Source organism: Choloepus didactylus, chromosome 19, assembly GCF_015220235.1.
Source record: "Choloepus didactylus isolate mChoDid1 chromosome 19, mChoDid1.pri, whole genome shotgun sequence".
Lineage (NCBI taxonomy): Eukaryota > Metazoa > Chordata > Mammalia > Pilosa > Megalonychidae > Choloepus > Choloepus didactylus.
The window spans coordinates 34,938,758-34,960,396 of record NC_051325.1 but is presented as its reverse complement, the minus strand read 5'-3'; the positions used below and the strand labels follow the sequence as shown (position 1 = coordinate 34,960,396).

At 44.5% G+C, this 21,639-nt stretch overlaps 2 protein-coding genes across 2 annotated transcripts; both read left to right on the top strand.

Moving 5' to 3' along the window:
* The first annotated feature begins 1,949 nt into the window (after positions 1-1,949).
* Positions 1,950-3,162, top strand: DEFB121 (defensin beta 121). Its single transcript, XM_037811142.1, has 2 exons — positions 1,950-2,007; positions 2,990-3,162. Exons 1-2 carry the CDS (start codon positions 1,950-1,952, stop codon positions 3,160-3,162), a joined length of 231 nt encoding a protein of 76 aa, XP_037667070.1.
* Positions 3,163-12,454: 9,292 nt separating this feature from the next.
* LOC119516163 (beta-defensin 119-like) lies at positions 12,455-21,437 on the top strand. Its single transcript, XM_037812392.1, has 2 exons — positions 12,455-12,512; positions 21,212-21,437. Exons 1-2 carry the CDS (start codon positions 12,455-12,457, stop codon positions 21,385-21,387), a joined length of 234 nt encoding a protein of 77 aa, XP_037668320.1. The 3' UTR covers positions 21,388-21,437.
* Positions 21,438-21,639: the final 202 nt, after the last annotated feature.

Sequence of the window (21,639 nt, the reverse complement as noted above, 5' to 3'; positions counted from 1 at the left end):
GTGGTCTTAATTTGCATCTCTCTAATAGCTAGTGAAGCTGAACATTTTTTCATGTGTTTCTTGGCCATTTGTATTTCCTCTTCAGAGAACTGTCTTTTCATATCTTTTGCCCATTTTATAATTGGGCTGTCTGTACTATTGTCATTGAGTTGTAGGATTTCTTTATATATACAAGATATCAGTCTTTTGTCAGATATATGGTTTCCAAAAATTTTTTCCCATTGAGTTGGCTTCATTAGCTATTAAACATTCCACCCCAAAACTCAGGAGCTTAAAAGCAATACTTCATTATTGCTCTCACGTCATCAGGAAAGCTGAGGTTTGGCTGATCTGGATTGGGCTTGGCTAGATTTCTCAGATTGAGGTTGCAGTGGATGGTGTCTGGGGGTCATCTGGGGCGACTGCTCCATGTATCGCTCATCCTCTCGGGACCAGTTGGCTAGCTGGGGCACGCTCTTCTTATGGTGATGGCAGAGGCAGCAAAGGTCAAGTGAAAGCATGCATCATCTCTTAAGGCCTGGACTCAGACATGGCACACCGTCACTTCTGCCCATGTATTATTAGCCAAAGCAAGTCACATGGCCAAGACCAAACTGAAGGGACAGGGAAGTACATTCTTCCTAGAGTAAAGCTTTGGCAAATGTGTGGATTCAAGAAGGGGTGAAGAATTGGGTCAACAATGCAGTCTACCAAACTTTATAAGAGATGCCACAATAGTATGAAATGGCTTTTTCTTTGTCTGTCTGGGATGAATTCTCCTTGTTACTATAAACATGCTGTTCCAGTTTTGCTGCTCTTTTGCAAAACACCAGAAATGGGTTGGCTTTTATAAAAGGGGGTTTATTTGGTTACAAAGTTACATTCTTAAGGCCATAAAGTGTTCAAGGTAAGGCACCAACAATGGGTACCTTCGCTGCAGAAAGGCCATTGGCATCTGGAAAACCTCTGTTAGCTAGGAAGGCATGTGGCTGGCATCTGCTTGCTCCCAGGTTGTGTTTCAAAAAGGCTTTCTCCAAAGTGTTGTTCTTGGAGTGTTTTGTCCTCTCTTAGCTGCAGCTGCTCTTCAAAATGTCACTCTCAGTTGCTCTGAGGTCCTTCTGCCTGTGAATTCCTTTATGTGACTCCAGTGATCCAATTAACACCCACCATGAATGGGCGGGGTAACACCTCCATGGAAATTATCCAATCAAACATTTCACTCACAGCTGACTGAGTCACATATCCATGGAAACACTCAATCAAAGAATCCCAATCTAATCAACACTAATATGTCTGCCCCGACAAGACTGCATTAAAGAATATGGCTTTTTCTGGGGGACATAATATATACAAACCAGCACACATGCCTCATTAAAAGTAAGGGCTATAGCTTTCCTGCTTGTCCCATCCAGTGAATGCTGACATTCTAGTTTCCAGAGGTGATGGCCATGGGGCTATCAAAATATCCTTACAAAGAACTACCCTTCCTTTGATACCTTTGCAAAGAACCACCAACATGTAGGATATCCTAAGGGTGGCTTATTTCCTGGTTGCTGGGAAGAACCCAGGGAATAAATATCATTCTTTTTCTGTCTTACTTGGTGTCCCTTTTACATCATTAACCAGAAATGAATTAATAATAAGACATTTCTGCCCCTCTTGGCTCCCCTGTTGTATTATAAAACCCTTCAAACGCAAGGTGTGTCTCCTCTGTGTTTACCTCCATTTCCCCTTCTCCAGCCTCCTGCACAAGTACAGGAGAGGATGGTGTGTCTGCCAGCCGTTCAGCCATTGTGGTTGAATACTTGCCTGCCTGTCTCACCTCAAATGACTGTTCCCTTTCTGGTTCACTGATCTTGGCTCTGCCATGCTTCTTGGGGCAATAAATACGAGACTCCGGCCTGCCCAGGATGGAGACCACTACCTGTCTTGCCAGCCCAGAAGCCTCCTATCCCTGAGCACCATTATTCATGAAGCTCCTTCTGCTGGTTTGGACTGTTTCCCTACTCTTGGCCCAGGTCACTCCAGGTAACCAAGATCTCTCCCAAGGGGAAGTGGGTCAGGGAACCTGACGAATGTTCAGGGAACTTTGGGGTCTCTGACAGCTTGGGCTGGAAGAATGGCCTGTTAGTCTCCATGGAGGCATTTGGATGATCTCTCTAGCCAGTGGGGAGTTCCCTGGCACCAGGTGATCCCTCTAGGGCCCATTACTTGATTACCTCCCATCTTCTCTTTCTGGTCAGCACTAGAGAAGTTGAATTTGATGACCCAGGTTCGGGGGTCAGTGTGGTATGGAGGAGGGAGATTTGGGCACAGGAGGTTTGCCAAAAACATTTCTTGGGGGATTTGAATTTTGATCCACTGTTGCCCCCAACTGGTTCCTAAATTTCTGATTCCTCTCTCTCATGCAACCCCAAATTAAGATCTGGGCTACCTTAAGTTGTAGGTTCCCAAGAGTAGCTATTCCTAATTCCCTTGCCTGGTTAAGAGCAGAGAAAGATCCCAGGGTATTGTGGAGAAGGAGTGTGTCTTCTTGGGAGTTTTATTGATACCCTTGAAGATTTGCAGATGTCCAGATAGCTGTATTTCAGATTCCTATCTCCTTTCATTGATAGCAGAGAGGGTAAGAGGGGGTACTGAAGAGCCAAGGTAAAAGGTGGCTAATTGATACTGGAAACGTGGGTAACTTATAATATGGGGGAGATAAAATGTTGGAGAGACTGGGTTTTCTCTTGCCTCCATCAAGGGAGATGGCCAGAGAAGGGGATCCTCCCAAAAGATGAGTGAGGAGGACTTTGGGGATTATGATTGAGAGAACAAGGAGAGAGAGCAAGGATAGTGGCCTATAATCTCCCTTAAACTTGGGGGATACTTTATGGGGGCTTATTCACCCACAAACCTTCTTATTTCCCTAACCACTCTCTTCTCTACTGGGCTTTGGCCTCTCCCTTTCCTAACCCTCTGCTTTATTTCAAAACTTACCCTTCTCCCCCTTCCCTTTTGCTTTCAGACAAGAAATGTTGGGCTAAGTCAGGCAGATGCAGAGAAACATGTAAAGACAATGAAGTATTCCATATATTATGCAAAGCTGTGACTAAGTGCTGTGTGCAACCCAAGTATGTACCCTTCAATATTGCATCTTCAGATACAGCTGGAAGCCAGAAATCAACTATTACAGCCTGACACCTACCTTTAAACCTTGAGTCTCAACATCATTGGATACCACTGTTGTATTAAATCATTCTTGGCTGTACCTTACTTCTGTATGGCAGTTGCATCTAGTTATTCACCTCACCTCACCTCACCAAGCTGTGGTACTACAGTGTTCTTTCACTTCTCCGTAAGAGGTAGCACCGTGCACCCAGTTGCTGCAAACCTGGAAGTCATCCTTGATTTCCTCACTTTGCTTCTCCTGTCCATTCGATCTATCAGCAAATCCTGCAGCTCTGCCTTCACTGTATATCTCAAAATCACTGACTTCTTCCCATCTAGTTTAAGTCACTGTCATCTCTCATATAAACTTCTATAATAGTCTCCTAACTGGTTTCCTGTTTACATCCTCTAAATAATTTTCCACATAGCAACCCAAAGGAAAATTATATTCAGTCACTGCTCTGTTTAACACAATACAATGGCTTCCTGTTGCACTAAGAATAAAATCCGGACTCCTTACCATGGCCAGTGAGGCCCTGCGAGACTTGACCTTGCTGATCTCTCCAACTTCCTCCTTCCTCATTATTTTCAGGTCATCCTGGCTTCTTTTCTGTTCCTTGATCTCAAAAAGCTCTTTCCTGCCTGGGGGACTTGCCACATGGCGTTCCCTCGGCCTAAGCAGGCTCTTCCCTTGCTTTTTGCAGGGTTGTTTTTGTCCCAACCTCGAGGCCTTAATTTAAATGTCATCCTTGATTATTGTATCTAATTAGGGCTTTCATATCACTCTGCTGATTTCTTTCTTACACTTCTCAAAAATCAGTAATTATTTTTTCCATTTATTTGTTTCTTGTTTGTCTGCTCCAGAGAATTTGGATTTCATGAGAGCAGGGCTCTTGTCTGTTTCAATCACCATTTCATCCTTGGCTCCTGGTAACACAGTAGGAACTCGATATATTTTTGCTACTTATTTGAATATACAAATCTCAAGAGCACCACTTTCTCATGCTTCACTATTGTCTGAAACTCAAAACTTTGGATGCTCTCCTCTTCACTTTTCATACCTAGCAAGCCATGAAAGCACCTTGATTCTTTCTTCGCAATATCTTTGTGGAAACTCCACTTTTCCTCACTTTTTTCAGGGCTGCTGTCTCAGCTCAATCCTTCATCCCTCATTAGTATCTTCCTGACTTTTTTCTCTTACTCCATTTCTCCTCTCCTGGAATTTGCAGCTGTTCCTTTAATCTCCCTCTCAGGTGAGATTGTCTCACATTCTGGCACCCAATCTCATAAGGGCTCCTTGTTGAATATAGCAACATTTCCAAAACACATTTGACGATGAACCACACATTCATTTTTTGGTTGTAATAGTTAGAGTTCTTCAGCGACCAACTTACACAGAAAGAGTATTTCTTGGAAGGATAACATGTAGCTCACAAAATTGACTGGAAGTCTGGACAACTGGGCTTGGAAGAACCAAGGGCGCTGGGTGACAGAGCTAACCTGCCAGTACCCCGCCACCAGCACCGCCACCCTGGCACAGGACACCAGCATCACACCTGGAACCTTTCCATTGCTGCTCCTGTCAGATGAGTATTTTCTCCACTGTCTCTGTGGTTTGGATTTATTCCTTTAAGATCAAAGTCCTTTGTGGGAACATCCAACTGGCTGAGACTGGGTCATGAACCTGTTTGCTATCTGCCAAGGTGGAGCAAGAGAATATTTATCTTTAGTTGTCTCTGTAGTAGAGGGTCAGCCCTCCTTTTCACCAAGACCCAAAGAATGGAGAATTACTCCTAGATAGGAAAGGTCCCTGAGGCCACGTGTCCAAAGATGCAGCAAATGACACTATGAGGGAAATCTCCCAAAGATTTTCCCTGCACCTGGAATGTTTTTCCTTTACCTTTGACCTTTCCAGTCACCGGGGCTGGGATTAAAATCACCTGGGGTGTAACATATAAAGAAGTGCTCCCTCTCCCCTTAGTTCCAGCCCTGCCAATTGCATCCTGAACTTCTCTTTGGCAGCGCTCACCACACCTCCGCTTATCTGTCTTTCATGATAGGCTGTGATCTCCATGAAGACACAGAACACGGCTGGTTTATTTTCTGTTCCCAGAACGGAATCTGGCACCAAGTGGGTATTCATCCAATATTAGTTGAGAAATTGACTGACTTAATGAGATACATGTTTGGCTTAAAATAGACACAAAAATGGTCCCTCAAGAAAATTCCTTCTTTCAGGCAAAGATTCACATTGGATGGGTATAAATGTTTGATAGTCAATAATCATGGAAACATACTGAAATATAGATTGAAATTATAAAGCAAGGCACTTAACAAGGATGGGTAAGTGTCGTCACCCATCGCTAGGATGGTGAGTGGTCAATGCTTCCATTCTTAACGAGCAGATAGAAAGGCGTGCATTCATGTGTCAAGCGAAGTCTTCTCTCACTCTCTGGAGTTCTTGAGGGTGGCATGCCTTGCCTTCAAAGCAAGATAATTGTGTATTACTGAGGTAAACTATATATATGCATTTGTGTATTATTGAAATAAACTATATATATGTATTTGTATATTTTAAGCAAACACTGTGGCAGAGTAATGCACTAAAAATTTAATGTAACCATTACCTGATTTTTTTTCTATTTTATTCGAGCAGGCATAAGTTGAAAAGATTTTTTTTCTTCCCTGTTCTTGGAAAGGAAGCCAGGACTTTGTGTTCTGCATCCTGGCCTCCCTTTTCCATGAGGAGGAATGGAAAACGTGTGTGTGTGTGTGTGTGTGTGTGTGTGTGTGTGTGTGTTTCAGGAGCTGATCTGAAGAAAACCTCTTATTGCCCCTGAACTTAGTGAGAGAGGAAGGTGTAGGCACAAGGAGGGCAATTTGATCAGATTTTCTCAGAAGGAGTAGGATGAAGGTTCTGCTTCAAGGGCAAGAGAGAGAAAAGGCCCAGCATTTGGGGGTGTTGAATTCCCTGCAATTGGGAGAGGAGAGGAGGCTTGGTTTCAAGCACCCCAGGTTTGGAGAGATTTTGAATGGGGATGTCTGTGTGGAAGGCAAACACTATGGAAGTAGCCACTCTGGCCATGGACCTCTGTGGCTGGCCTGTGGTTGGTGGAGAGAGCCACGATGCAGGGCATCAGCTGCCCAGAATTGCTCAATGAGCAGCAGCAGACAGGGTGTTATCAGCATATCCTGAGCATGAGAAGCAAGAAAAATGAAGACAATCATCATGGAATAAGGACCAAGTCCTTCCTCATTGCTAGGGATATGGATCAAGGAGAGGAGGGCAGGAAACCCCGATCTCATCTCACATTGCCCATTTTACCATCTTTGGCAAATGACATCTTGGAGCTGGATTATAAAAATAAAGAAATACTGCATTTCCTGAGACTTGAGTGTGATGGAGCTTTTAAAACCGGCATACAACTATTAATATTTTAATGAATTTTATATGAAAAACTATCACCAGCATCTAGTTCTTTCATGGAACACTGCTTGAAACAAGACACGGTTGGGGATTTGCTGATTAGAGGATTTCTCTAGAATCCAGACCCTCTATAATAGCCCGACCACGCTTTTATGCAACTTGGCACTCAGATTATCTTTCTCTGAGCCCCAGGCCCTTACCTGGACACTTTGCCAACCTCACTGGGAAAGTGAGGAAATGACAGAATGAATATAACTGAAAGGGGTCTATAAAAGACCCTGATTTTATGGTTCTTATTTCTTTTACCTTCTGATGATATTATTAACCTCATATGTTAGTGGGAGGCATAAATGAGATGAAGAGACCTGGCCTGCGTGGGATGCAGGCTGCGGGGAGTGGGTGGCCCTTCAAGAACTTGAAAAGGCAACTGCACGGATTTGAGGGGGTGGGAGGGCCTGGTCTCAGAGAACTTGCTTGGCCAGACTGTACCTGCGTGGGAGCATTACAAAGGCTGAGGCTACAGTCTGTTCTGATCTTGGCGGGTCCCAAGCAGTAACCAGGGGCCCAGGGCTCACCTCATTACTTTCTGGCCTCTTTTCCCCTGTGCCTTCTGCTTTTTGGCTATGAGGGCAGCCTCTACTCCCCACTTGCCCTTTCAGCCCCTTCCCTGAGCCTTGGCGCAGACCTCCTAGCTTAACGGAAGAATCACCATAAACTGTCAGGTTCCAGAATCATAGAATGTAGGAAATTGAGGGGAACAAAGGAACTGCACTGAACAGATCTCTAGGCCATTGCATTTAATGATCTGAGAACAGATATATAAGCACATATATGCTCAAAGCATACGTAAACACACACACAATTATGATTCTGTGCACAAACTGCATGCAAGTATAAACATGCTTATACATATACACTCACACACTCACCTATGCAAAACACATGCAAATAATATACATACAAACTATACATAATATGAGCATATACACATGAGCACATATTTACATGCATACACACAAGTACCTATAAATGAAATACAATATAAACCCAGACATCCAAACATAAATGCTGCATAGCAATCAAACCATCTTCTTTAATTTCTCCTTATCTCAGTCAAGGCCATTTCTCTGAGTCATCACAGCACTTCCCAGGCAGTCTGCATATACAAGGATTCATGAGGAGACTTATGGAATATTGAAAAGAGCTGTAGTCAAGAAGAGGTGGGAATATCCAGGTTGGAAGGGCCTAGAATCTCCAGGTTGGGAACTTTTAGTCTAGTAAAATATTAAAAGCATGCACTTGTATTACAGTCGCTAGGTGTCAGGTATGGTTCTAAGTGCACCATATACCTTCTTTCATTTGATTCTCACAACAAACCTATGAAGTAAGTGCTATTATTATTCCCATTTTAGCACTGAGGCAATTGAGGTTCAGAGTAGTTAAATAACTTTCCCAAGGTAACACAGCTAGGATAGACTGACGGCAGAATACAGGCTTGTAACCATTCTGCTATGGTGTCTCTTGTGATGCTGTGTTCTGGACACATGGTAAGTTGCCCCGGACCCAAACCAAATACCTGGTATCTCCATCATGCCATTGCATAGTGCCCCTCAAACTCCCACAACATTATCAACTCCACTGCACACCAGGTACACACGAACACCTTTTGTGACCTTAAACACCAAGAAATTTACAGTGCTGCCCAAGTGGAGTTCAAAATAAAGCAATTCTAAGATATATTTTTACTCCCATGAAATGATCCAAACCATTCCCATATGCTGAAAGGAAAATTGTTCTGACCCTGTTTTTGGCCCTGGCCTTGCTGGTGCTTCGAGCATGTGCTCAGTTTACTTGTTGTATGACCCAGCCCTGCCCGTGGGTTTCAGCCTTGCTGCTCCCTGGCCAGTGGCTCTTTTCCACCTGCTACAGTGTCTTCTCTAGACTCTGCCCACTTTCTCTAAGCTCTGATCCCACCACCTTCTTCCTCCCTCCCAGCAGGGGGAAATTATCTTCACGTTCCTTGAGGCAGTAGAGGCCAGACCCACTCAAGGTTCCCATTCTCTTCTCCCTCACCTCAAAACAAATAAATTGTTACTAAAATGAACCCCATTACTTGGTCCTCCTCCATCACGGGTGCTGGACCCTGAAATCCACCACCACTTGCCCTGCTTCCCTATTGCCCCTGGGCCCTAGATGTCACTGTGGGCCCCTCACCCTGGAATTAGGGGAGCTGGATTCAAAGAAGAGGATGGGGGAATCCTTTCGGCCGCGCCTGGGCCACATGCTCACATCCCAGATGCAAGGGAGGCAGGAAAACAACCACTTGACCTTTTTCAGTTTTATGGAGGCAGGCAGTACTGCCCCATCCCCAAGACTCACATGGTGGCTGATTTCCCCACAAAGGGAAGATGGATACAGATGGTAGACAGACAAAAAACCAAACCAAGCCAACAAACAAACAAACAAAAAAACCAAAACAAAACCACAAACAAACAAACAAGCAAAAACCCAGAAAAATATCTATAGCAGTCACCAGGATAGCAAGCAGCAGGGGCAGGATTCAAATTCAGGTCTGGTTGACATGAAAGTTTGAGGTTTTAAGGACTATGCTGTAAGTCATTCTATACCCCTCCCCTTCCTTCTCAAAAGAAAGGAGCTCCCTCTGTTGAAATCCAGGGTTTCCATTTAATTCTTTGACTCCATCCCCTTCTTCTTTCCTTGCATGTTTCTCCATCAACAATTCTCTATCTTTTGTATTTTCAATATCTCTGATTCTATTATGTGTTTCGCCTCAGCATAAACTATGCTTACATATCCCACATCTCTAAAAACATATTTCCCCAGTAACCTTCTCTGTGGTTTGGGCACTTTGGAGAGAGGACGTGGAATCAATCCTGACTCTGGTTCCTGTCCCCTCGGTGACGCTGGGGTCAATCATCTCGTGTCTGTGAGCCACGGTTTCCTCCTTTTTCACATGTACCCCTGTGAGGATTAACCACAGAGGATAATCAATATATAATCGATGTTATCATAAATATTAGTTCCATCATGACTGGGTGGGAATGGGCAGTGACTACAAATGGACAGGAGGGATCTTTCAGAGGTGATAGAATGTTCTAGAATTGGATTGTGGTGATGGTTGTACAACACTGTAAAGTGAATAAAAATCATTGCATTGTACACAATGAATTAATTTTATGGTATGTCAATTATACTTCAATAAAGCTGTTATAAAAAAATTAAGGCCACAAGTAAGTACTTCTCTCATCTCCCCCCATCTTCTTTCTGCAGAGATTCCTCAAATTCCCCTGGGCAATAATAACTAGGGGCTTCCTTCCAACTGGCCTCCTCCCTTAGCTGGGTCCCCTGCTATCCCGAGCCTGAAGAAATGATAGGAGACAGAGTGGGGGTTAGGAGCACCGTGTTTGGGAGCCAGACCTGGGCCCAAACCCTGGATTCCCTATTTTGTCATATGGCAAAATGTTTATTCTGAACTTTGGTTTTCTCACCAGTGCAACAGGGAGACAACTCTGTATGGTTGCTGTGAGATGAAATGAGACAATTCATGTGAAGTACCTGTCACTGAACCTAGCAGAGGGTCAGTGCTCATTAGCTGGGACCACAGCTACTTCCACAGCTTGGGGGGAGAGTCTTCTCTGAGAATTCCAGGCTTCAGTGAGGTTTTTCTTCTCTCACACCCTTTCTGCTACCATGCTCTCAACTGCAAGACAGTCCTTATCATTTCTCCTGGGGTTTTAAAACAGCCTTCTTACTAATCCTCCCTCTCTTTTTGTCTCTGTCCTGGCAATTTATCTTCAACATGGATTGCCAGAGTGATCCTCCACGTAAAGCAATAGGACCATGTCCCCACTGTCCCCTCTAAAAGGCCTTACTCTTCCCCATTGCTTACAGGATGGATTCCAAAGTCCCATCCCTGGCATTCAAGGACCCACTTGATCTGGTGTCTGCCTCGATTCCCTCTGAGCCACCCCTTCTGCCACAGACAATCACAGCCACGGCTATTTGGAGACCATTCTCCTGACTTCCCTCTGTAGTAATTTACTTTCTGTTGTTCACTCTTCTCTCCACCGAGAAAGCCCTTGGGCAGTTTCATTTCACCTGCCCAAGTCTCAATTTTGTTGTATGTGAATGGAGCCTTATACTTTCTACTTCCCAATATTCTGAGAAAAATAATAATGACAAATGTGATTGTGACAATAACAATGATAATGACAAACAACAATAATAATAGTTAATATTCAATGACTTTGTGTCAGGTACTTTATTAAAGTAAATTAAGTACAGTTTATGATTCATATTTTATCGTTGGAGGCTCAGAAAGTTTAAATTACTTAAGGTCAGCCAGTAGCTAGTGGCAGGGCCAATATTCAAATTCAAATCTTTGTGAACCCCAAACTCATTCTCTGAGGCTAGTATGTAGAAGGTGTTTAATAAATGTGAGTTCTCTACTTTCTTTCTCTCCCTTCTTATCGTCTTGTTTAAGTTCTGTCTGAGGCCTAGCCCTTATCCAGCTTCTTCAGAAGCTTGGCTAGAGGGGCACAGCCCTGAAGGATCTTGCCCTCCCTATGTTTTAGAAGGACTTGGTTTGCCTTCCCACGAGATCGTGTCTCATAGCTTTACTCAATGTTTAAGTTATGTATTCAGTCTATGAATATTTATTAAGTACCTGCAATGTGCCAGGTATGTCAGAGATTGCTAGCTCTTCTATAGTATCTAGCCTCCCCTTCTTAGAAAGACAACCCCTGAACTTTGGCTGGGCATAGTTGCCCAAAACAAAGAAATATTTCCAGCTGAACTTGCATTGAGACATGGCCATCTGAATGAGCTTTGGCCAATGGAATAAAATGGTGTGTGCAACTTCTGAGTGGTGTCCTTAAAGAGAAAGGTATGTACTTTATTTCCTCCTTCCATATACTTCCTGATGGCTGGAATGGGGACTTGATGGTAGGAGCTGGAGCAGCCCCCTTGGATTATCAAATGAAGCTGCCTGTTGAGGATGGCAGAGCTTCAAGACAGAAGGAAACTTATTCCCTGGTGATTATCAAGCTGCTACATTTAATTGCTTACCCAGACTTTCTATGAGAGAACCAATGTCTGTCTTTTGAAATCATCATTACTTGGGGGAATATCTGTTAAAACAGCTGAGTTAATATCCTAATGAATTCACTAGGTGATGTAGGCACTGGGGCTATAGCCAAGTTTCTGACAGTCTAGTGGGAGAGACCAAGATTAAACATGTAAAAAATTTTAAAAAGAAAGCTAAATCTATGAAGATCAGAAAACAAATTATTATGATAGAGTCCCTAGGGGTGGAGTTATCTAGAGTAGCCAGGGAAAAATCTCTTCAGGATGGCGACATCTGAGATAAGGCCAACTGATAATGAGAAGCCCACCACAGGAAGGTCTGAACAAAGATCTTTACAGGGAGAACAAATAACAAGGGGTAACGCTCAGAAACAGAAACAAGATGGACAAGTTTAAGGTTCAGAAAGACATAGATATGTGTATACTTCCGTTAGAAAACTGAGGATAAGTATTTTTAAAAAATTAAATGTTTCTTGATATGTATTTATGTATTAATCAATTAATTCCTTTGTGGGTCTCAAAGGGCCAAATGACTTTAATTTGCCTATCTTCTTACCAGGAGGGAAAGCCACTTTTGGCATGGGTGCTGGCCAGTTTCCCACACTCCTATCCTTTGCTGAGACATCTGCTACACACTGTCCTTTGGCCTGGATGACCTCATATAAATCCCATCCTGCTATAATACACTGCCCACGGCTCTGCCAATAAAAGAAAGGCTCATCTCTGCTGCAGAGAACTCTTCCTATCCCCGGCAGCACAGCCACCTCCTCCTCCCAGGACCTGCCAGCCATGAAGCTTCTTTTCCTGTTTCTTGCCATCCTTCTGGTCATGGAACCAGTGGCACCAGGTAACTTGAACCTCTTTCAAGGGGCTGGGATCCTGGTCATGGGCTCCTCCCAACTTCTCCCCCCACATTGTAGGTAGCATCTGAAGCCTTTCCTCTTTTCACACAGCTTTGGGAAGTTTTCCCAGATTCCTGTGTGAACACCTTTCCCTGATTCCTTTCTGGCAAGGTGATGGAATGATAGATGTTTGCATCATTTGGTGCTTGAGAGCAAGGAGGGCATTCTGATAGGATCTTGGAAGAGGGTTTAGGGATGGAGGACTGGGTGAAGGTTGGGGACTTGGGGGCTCTGGGAGTTTATATTGCTGGGGTTGAGTTGTGATGGGGGAGAAAGAATTTGGGATTGGAGTCATAGAGGGAAGACGGATTAGGATGAGTTAGAAGGGGGGAATTGGGTTTCCCTGATGGTTTTGGGTGGGCTGGAGACAGGATGGGATTTTGGATTGAGAAGAGATGGGTGTTGGGGATTAAGCTGGAGCTTGGGCTGAGACTGAGAGTTGGCCCTGGCTGGTGCAGGGTATTTGGAGTTCAGCTTGGTGAACTGCTATTGCTGGGCATTGAGGGTTGGTGACTTGATCACATTTGAGTTTGCTTAGAATTGGGTTTCAGAGAGCATTACATTGGGTATGGCTGAGAGCTATAATTAAGGTTGAACCGGGGTTTGGTTTAGGATTAGGAAATCCAAAGGAAGATTGGAGACTGGGTTGTGGTTGGAGCTGGGGCTTTTTGGGCTTAAGTTAGATAGGGTCAGGCTATTGACAAGGAGCTGGGTTTGTTGGAATTTAAGCTAATTCCCCCTCCCCCCAATATTACTGGTGTTCATTGTCCTTTTCCCATCATTCCAAAGCCTCATTAGGTGGGAACTTCATTAGCATCAATTGATCCCAAAATTAGGAGTAGGGGTTTGGGGAAAAGGAAGATAAGAGGACAGTATGTCTGAAAAAGGCTCCCCTGAAAATCTTGGTGTTCCCAATTGTAACAATTGTGAGCAACTCTGTCTCAGTTCTCTCCCAGCTCAAGGTCTCTTCTCTCCTTTCCCGGGACTGGGTCCAGCATTGCTTACTCTATCCTCTCCCTCTTCTTCTTCCACCTCCTCTTGTTTCTGCGCTCGAGGGATACTAACATCTGTTAAATGGTTGTTCCCATGCCTAAAAGAAGACTGTTGGATGAATGGACACTGCAGGTTGGTGTGCAAAAATAATGAAGACAGCATCTCGCGCTGCAGAAGTCGTAAGCGGTGCTGTGTCCTCAGTCGTTATTTAACAATCGAACCAGTAACAATTGATAGAGAAGTGATCATCATAACCAGTCCTTGGAAGCTCATACGTAACAGAAATTAGAATGAAAATGGAAATCATCGATAGAAACTACTTTTCTTCACGTTTCTCAGTTCTCACATTGCATTAAACTTATAAATCTGTTTTTTGTGTCTGTCAATAATAATTTATGATTCTCCAAATGGTTTGGGGAAGGGCGTATGGCAGGATAGGAGCTAGGGGGTGGCAGAGAGAAGTCACCAGAACTGGCCACAGCAAAGGGGTGATGATTACAGCCTTATAGATAGTTCTTCAGCTACCAGCCCGAGGGCCCCAGCAGAGGCTATTGGGTTAGAAGTGGACTGAGGAGCACATGTGGGAAGCTGAAGATTTAAAGGCACAGCAGATGCCTAGATCATGGGAGAATCCTTGGGCTAGGAGAGTTGGCCCATCCTTGGGGTAGACTCAGGGGCTGCGTAGAGCCCCTTGGGTTTCTATGGACGTCGGCTGAGATGTCTTCTGCTGCTAGACAGGCCACAGCCTCAAAAATCAGAAGGTTTCTAAGTTCTAAAAAGGATAAAATGTGTGCATTTACCCATTTATACATCAATTTTCCCATTATTCATTTTGTACATTCTTTCATGGATTCATTTATTAATTTATTCACCTCCGCTCTGCCACTTACCACTGGCAGAGTCTTGCAAATAACCCTCTCAGAGCTGCAGCTTCCCCATTTGTAAAGTTGGAATAATGATAGAATCTATCTCTGGATTATGGAAAGAATGAAATGAGATAATTCAGAGCATAATGCTCAGTATATAGTAAGTCTTCAGTAAATGTTAGCTGCTTCTATTCTTCATTGATTTGTTCAAGCATTAATGGAACAGATGCTGTGTGTCTTCCAACTGTGTTAGACTCTGAGGGAGATAAAAGCCTATCTCACTTGAACTGACAATTTAGCCTGGGAGAAGACTAACCCATGGGGAACATTCCAGAAAGATCTGGGAACTAGAGAACCTGGTGTCTTCTCGGGCTGCTTTACCTCCACTACTATTCTCTGGGCCTCATTTATCCAATACAGGTGTTCACCCCTGAACTATGTTCTTTTCAGTGAGGTAAGGGATTGGAGGTGCTCTGTAAAGTCTGGTGCATGGCAGATAGAAGGCGTTTACTCTGATCCGTGGAGATAATTTGCTCTCAATTCAATAGTTCTGCTCTTGTACTCTGGATAGAGAGACCCTCCTCTGATCTCGCTTTAGCTGGTCCTACTCTGGGCCTCCTCTGGCTGACTCCTTCCCTATGGGTGAGGAGCCAACAGGTCAAGAGGATGGGATTGCAAGGCAATTTTGACAATAACTACCTGGAGTCAGTGCGGATGGCACAAGACTGCCCTCACTTTAGACATCAGCCGCAAGTGTGGGGGTTTCCCAGAGCCACCCTCACTTTTGACTAACTGGCTACTAATTCAAGAGTCCCCACTACCCCCTCAGGTTTGTCAATTTGCTAGAATGACTCACAAAACTCCAGAAAGTGCTATATTATGAATACAGTTTTGTTATAGCGAAAAGATAAAGATCTGGACCAACCAAAAGAAGAGACACACAGGGTGGGGACTGGGAGGGTCCCTAAATGTGAAGTTTCATGTCGTCTCTCCATGGAGTTAGGATATAACACCTCCCTGCCTATTACCAATCAGGGAAGCTCACTTGAGTATCAGGGTCCAGAGTTTTATTGTGGCTTCATAATGTAGGCCTGATTGATCGAATCCATGGCCCCCATGATTGGACTCAATCTCCAGTCCTCCTTTCCTCCCCAACCCTCTGATCACACATTAAGCCAGGTGCCATCTTGGAACGACCTTGTGGCTGGCTACCCTGAGCCATCTCGGGAGCAAAAACTATCAGGTGTGGTCTGGAGACCCACCATGAATAGCAAAGACACTCTCATCACGTGGGAAATTCCAAGGAGGTAGAAGTTACCCCCCAGGAGCTGGGATGAAGGCCAGACCTCTTTGAGAGGGCAAATTCCTTACTCTACAAGGATGTAGCCACCTGGAGCCTGTGCCCTGCCTTCTCCTTTTCTAGACCATGCTTTTGGAAGCTGAGGCCTGGCATTCCCTGCCCCAAGAACTGTTGTTCCTGCTTCCAAAGACAGCACAGGCCCATCCCCTGGAGGTGCACCTTCAGGCAGGAGGGGTGCCAAGGGGCAGCTGTTTGCAGGGGCTGTGGGCAGAGCTGGGATCTTCAGACTGGAGTGTCTCTGGCTGTGAGTGTGAGGCTCCTCACTACGTGGGACGGAGGTGGGCATGGGTGGGTGAGCAGGGTGGTGGGCCGCGGGCTGGGCCAGCAGTCCTCATGCATTGCGGTCATAGTTGTGCATGAAACTGAGAGATCCAAGAATTTTTAATTCAAACTTGATCTTTCAGATTATTATTAAGGGATACTTCATAAAGGAGAGTAGAATATATTTTATTTATTCCATTTATTAGCTTGATTTAAAACCTTAAAATATTCAGACATGTGGTATCTGAGCCTGCATTGGGATCTCACCCCAGGCCCCGCAGATGTTAAGGGTGGGCCTGGAATTTGGAACCTGATGTAGCCCACAGCCCATTTTCAAGCCCGCCCCAGAGGCAGAAGCAGCATAAACTGTGCTTTCATGGACTTGGTACCTCTAGGTGAGCTGAGGGCCCTCAGGCTGCAAATGTGTGAACTACTTATACCCTGAAGCCCTGGGTGAAACCATCTAAAATACTTCCCCACTGGCTTCCCTGCCTCCAGGTTTTCTCTGCTTTCCTCTCTACTATCAGAGGGAATCTTTCTAGGAAATTTATTTGACCAGGTCACTCCCCTGCTTAGAAACCTTCCTTGGCTCCCCATTGCAGAGTTCTGAGCATTCAAGTCCTTCACTTTGTGTCTCAGCTACATCTCCCATGTCTGCCCCTCACAGTCCTTTTCAGCCACCTCAATCTTCTCACCAACCTCTCCTGCCACCACTTTGCTTTTGTTCTTGGTTCCCCTCTACCTTGTCCCCATTACCAGGTTGATTGCCATGATGAATTCCTTCTCAACCTTCAAAGCCCAGTTGATGCCACTACCCATGAAAGCCTCCACATAAACTCTGTCCCACTGTTTCTTGATGATTGTAATAATAATAATAGCTATAATAATTATTCATTGACAGAGCCCTTGCTATGTGTCAGGCACTGTGCTTAGTGTTTAAAGGCATGAAATCATTCCATTCTTACATCAATCCTCCTATTATCCCTCTTCTACTGATGAGGAAACTGAGGATCACAGAGGTGACGTAATTATTCAAAGTCACACAGCATTAAGATACAGCAGGGATTCAAACTGAGTTCTAATTGGCTTCATAAACTCACTCTTAAGAAATTATGGCATATATCATGTTATAGGGTAATTATTTGAGCTAATTTTCCCTTCTTACCAAACCCCCAAGCACACACATATTTGATGGAATCTCTAGGGGCTGAAGCTATGTCTTATTTATACCTGTATGCTGGGCCCAGATGCAACACAGTGAGAGTTGATTGAGTGGATAGATGATGAATGATGAATAAATGTGTGAAAGCATGGGTGGATTTTTGGGGGGAGAGGCACACAAGGCTGTGTGGGTAGGCTGATGCTAGTTTCCAAGAATCAGGGGTGGGAACCTTTCTGAGTTAGAGGAATCAGAGAGCCACTGCATTAGGTATATTTGGCTCTGGTTGGCTGTGTTAGGAAGGAAGCAGAGCAGCTCCTAGGCTGCTCAAGTTGGTTCTTATTCAGCTGTGAGTTTGCTCTTAAAGCACACACATTTCATAGTGTGGGAGGTGGGCTGGGTCCCACCCCCAATACTTGGGGCCTGGCATCAATCTCTCCACTCACAGCTGTTCAGGCCTCCACCAAATCCATTCATTTGCACGTTAGTTCATCATGCACAAGTCATTATCTATTCATTCATTCAACCACATTTATTGAGACCCAGAGAAAGCCCTAGGGAGTGAAGGATGTTGGGGTGAAGAAAGGCTCTGGAGCTCACCATTGAGCCCCAGGAAGTTTTTAGAAGACACTTAATCTGTTTTAGAATCTCTGGGGGTAGAGTCTGGGCATGTGGAATTTTGAAAATTCCCTCAGATTACTACTATGGGAGACAAGATCCCATCCCCCCATTGCCCTGCCACACTTCCTTCATGCCTGATGGTCCTCAGACTGTGAGAATCTCGGATCCAGGCAATCTTTCTACCTCCCCACTTCACAGATGGGGAAACTGAGACCCAATGAGAAAAAGGGATTTATGTTCATACAGTAGGCCCGGGACAACACTGGGGTTAAAAAAGCAGGTCTTCCCTGACTTGTGGTGAGAGGGCCGAGGGAACATAGAGGGAGATGTTAGGCAGATGCGGGTGATACAGTGTGTGGTGGCACAGAGCAATGTGGGACCATGAAAAAATCTTTAGCGGTTAGTTTGGTCACCTTTGATACCCCTTTCTGGAGCTGTCATAGCCTCTCTCCAGAGGGAAGAGGGTCGAGCAGTGTGGTCTGCTTGCCCCAACAACGGAAATGTACATTTTTGCTCACTCTTCTTTTAGATGAAAACATCCTCCTCAAAGAAGATGGAAAAGGACCTTAACTCCGGGATGGTGACATAAAGGGTGTGGGTTTTGCTCTTGTGAATCTTTCTTTGCTCCCCTTTCAGACAGATCAGGGAGGAGGACACATGGAGACACTGACGGCGGAGAGCAGGCCTCTCCTGGGTGGGGGTGCCAGGAGGGGCGGGTTTACATGGCAGTTGTAGATACACTGCGATCCCAAAGCTGGGACTGACAAGCAGGCCTGCTAATGCAGCCGAAGCTCAATTAAGCCTCTGCTCTGTACACCCAGAATCTAGGTTACATCTGATGAATGGGGCATTCATCTTCTATACTTGCCCAAGCTCCAAAGGGGTAGACACATTTCCTCCTTACCTCTCCCGGCCCTTGCTTAGGCAGGATGTGTTCTCTGATCAAAGGAGAACAGAGGAGATACCGTTTATTCAGTGCAGGAACTTGTTTCATGGTGGGTGTGGGGGTGCACATTAGACTTTGCATTGAGCCCATTTGAGCATAAGGGACCCTTGTGTGCCTTGCACCAAGACTGGGTGCTGACAACCGTTTGTGGAATGAGTGAGAGGCCCTTGAGGGCTAGGTTTGGAACTTTGGGCTTGACACTGAAGACAACATGGGGCACGGTCCTACTGTCATCATCCAGGGAGACTCCAACCTCTCCGAGCCTAGGCCTACCGGGGGAGAGTGTGGGTGTGGAGTCATGGTGAATGAAGTTTGAATCCCGGCCCTGCCTCTTACAGTTACAGGGATCTTGCCAGAGCACTGCTTTTCTCTGAGCCTCAGTTTCCTCATGCAAGGAAAGGAAATAAAGGCATTGACTTCTGACTACTCAGCAAATGGTAATGGTCATTATTTTTATTTTCTTTGCAGTCAAAGGATCATTCCTGGTTTGGAGACTTCAATCCCAAGGGGAATTTTACTACTACTAAATGACAAACAGTTATAGAACATTTACTATGGACTAGGAACCGTGTCTCTGGATATGTGCGTGCACTGCCTCCAAAAACATCCCTGGCTATCACTGAGGGATTACTGTCTGCCTAATTCCATGGGGATATTCCCAAACTGTGTTCATAGTTGTAGCCCAAGCACAGATGGGCCCTTCTGCAGGGATCGTCTTGTGATAATAAAACAGTAGTAGTTAACATTTATTTGGTTGTTATGATGTGCCAGGTACTAATTGCTTTCCATGTATTAATCACGAATTCTCACAACAACCGTAGGAGTTAGGTTCTCTTCCAGTCTACATCATACAGATGAGAAAAGGGTGGCAGAGAGCCAGAAAGAAATTTGCCCATGGTTACACACAAGTAAAGCAAGAGCTGGGATTTGAACCTGGGGTATCTTGATTTCGGTGCCTGTGCTTTTAACCTCTTCATAGTCTCTCTGGTTATTTCATTTAGTCATATTTTAACCTTTTATTTTGAGATAATTGTAGATTCCCAGGAAGTTACAAAGATAGCATGGGGAGCAGTCAGTGGCACCCTTCACCCAGTTTCTCTCAGTGGTTACGTTTTATATAACTACAGTACAATAGCAAAATCAGGAAACTGACATTGGAACAATGTGTGTGTGTGTGTGTGTGAGTGTGTGTGTGTAAAGTTTCATGCCATTTTATCACAAGTGTACATTTACGTAACCACCAAAATGATCAAGATACAAAACGATTTCATCACGACAAAGATCTTCCTCCCGTCAATCCCTTCCCCCACTTCCCACTATCCCTTACCCCTGGAAACCAAGAATTTGTCTTCCAGACCTATTATATTTGTCATTTTAAGAATGTTATATAAATGTGGATACAGTATGTGACCCTTTGAGATTGTCTTTTTTCCCTCCGTAATACTCTTGAGCCGCATCCACGTTGCTGTGTGTATCGATAATTTGTTCCTTTTTATTGCTGAGTACAATCCCGTGCTATGGAAGTAGCCTGGTTGGTTTAACCATTCTCCTGTTGAGGGACACTTTGGTTGTCTCCAGTTTTCCACTTACAAATAAATCTGCTATGAACGTTTGTCTACAAGTTTTTGCATGGATGTAAACTCTTATTTCTCTGGGATACATGCCTAAGAGCTCAGGTGTTGGATAGTATGGTCAGAGTATATTTAGTTTTTTAAAAGAAACTCTCAAACGATTTGCCACTTAAAGTTCTCACCAAAGCAACAAAGGTCCCAGCTCCTCACTTGGGTTTCTCTGATACCACCTTTGGAGGTGGGGCTGGATTGGTGGGCCTTGGGTCAGCAGGGAGAGGGTGGAAGTCTACAGGCCCCCACTCAGCCTTTGCAGGTGTGGGTGTGGGTGGGGCCATAGTTTTCCAAGGTGTTTAGCTGGAGCAGAGTGGTTATTGTTTAAAATGCTATGTCATGACCCTCTCCTGGCTTACAGAGAATAGTTTTTCTTAGTCTTCTCCCCTGCACCACCACCCCCTTTTCTAAAATGTCAGCTCCCATTATGTTTCCAGGTTGTCAGCTTCTCCAGCATTAGTCTGGGATATTTGAAGGAAAAAACAAACAAACAAACAAACAAACAAAAAACAAAAACAAAAACAAAAACCCAGAGAATTCATTCTTGTGTCATTCCTCAGGTCCTGAGGTCCCCAGCTGGTTTCCTTTCTTCTCCTCACCTTTCAGAGTATTGCTATATTTGTTTTATATATAATGCCCAGTGTTTTAAACTGTACTTAGCAGGACAGATAGATAAAAGTGCATCTACTCCATTTTTCTGGAAGTGGAAGTCACCATCACCCTTTAGATTTTTACTATGCTTTCTGACCCTTATTATTAGATATATGTCACTGCTGAATGAAGATTCACTTTTTGTATTTTTTATTTTTTTGCCAGGCAGACATCACTCTCTACCATGCTTGGGCAACAAGGGAACCTGCAGGGTCTCTTGCAAAAAGGATGAAAAGCCCTACCTCTACTGCAGAAACTATCAACCCTGCTGTGTCCAGTCCTACGTGAAGATAAACACATCTGCCAAAGAGGAAAGGAACCACCATCCAAAAACGTCTTGAGTGCTGGTGATCACCATCCTCAATTCCTCTGGGAACCCAGACCTGCTGTCAATCCCTCTTATTAAAATATCTGCACCTGCCACCCTTGTCTGTCTGCCATCCTTATCTGTCTGCCATCCACTGGGAATCATGGTGAAAGGAGCTTGGGTTTTGCATGGAGAGATATCAATTCATTCTAGATGCAGCCCTGAAAGGAGAAGGATGGAAAGAGGGAGTGACACCTGCAGTGATGAGCCAGTGAGGATGGGAGAG

Coding starts and splice junctions, on each gene's coding strand:
- LOC119516163 (XM_037812392.1), top strand. CDS start 12,455: ATGAAGCTTCTTTTCCTGTTTCTTGCCATCCTTCTGGTCATGGAACCA. Junction 12,513..21,211: donor CATGGAACCAGTGGCACCAG/GTAACTTGAACC, acceptor TTTTTTTGCCAG/GCAGACATCACTCTCTACCA.
- DEFB121 (XM_037811142.1), top strand. CDS start 1,950: ATGAAGCTCCTTCTGCTGGTTTGGACTGTTTCCCTACTCTTGGCCCAG. Junction 2,008..2,989: donor CTTGGCCCAGGTCACTCCAG/GTAACCAAGATC, acceptor TTTTGCTTTCAG/ACAAGAAATGTTGGGCTAAG.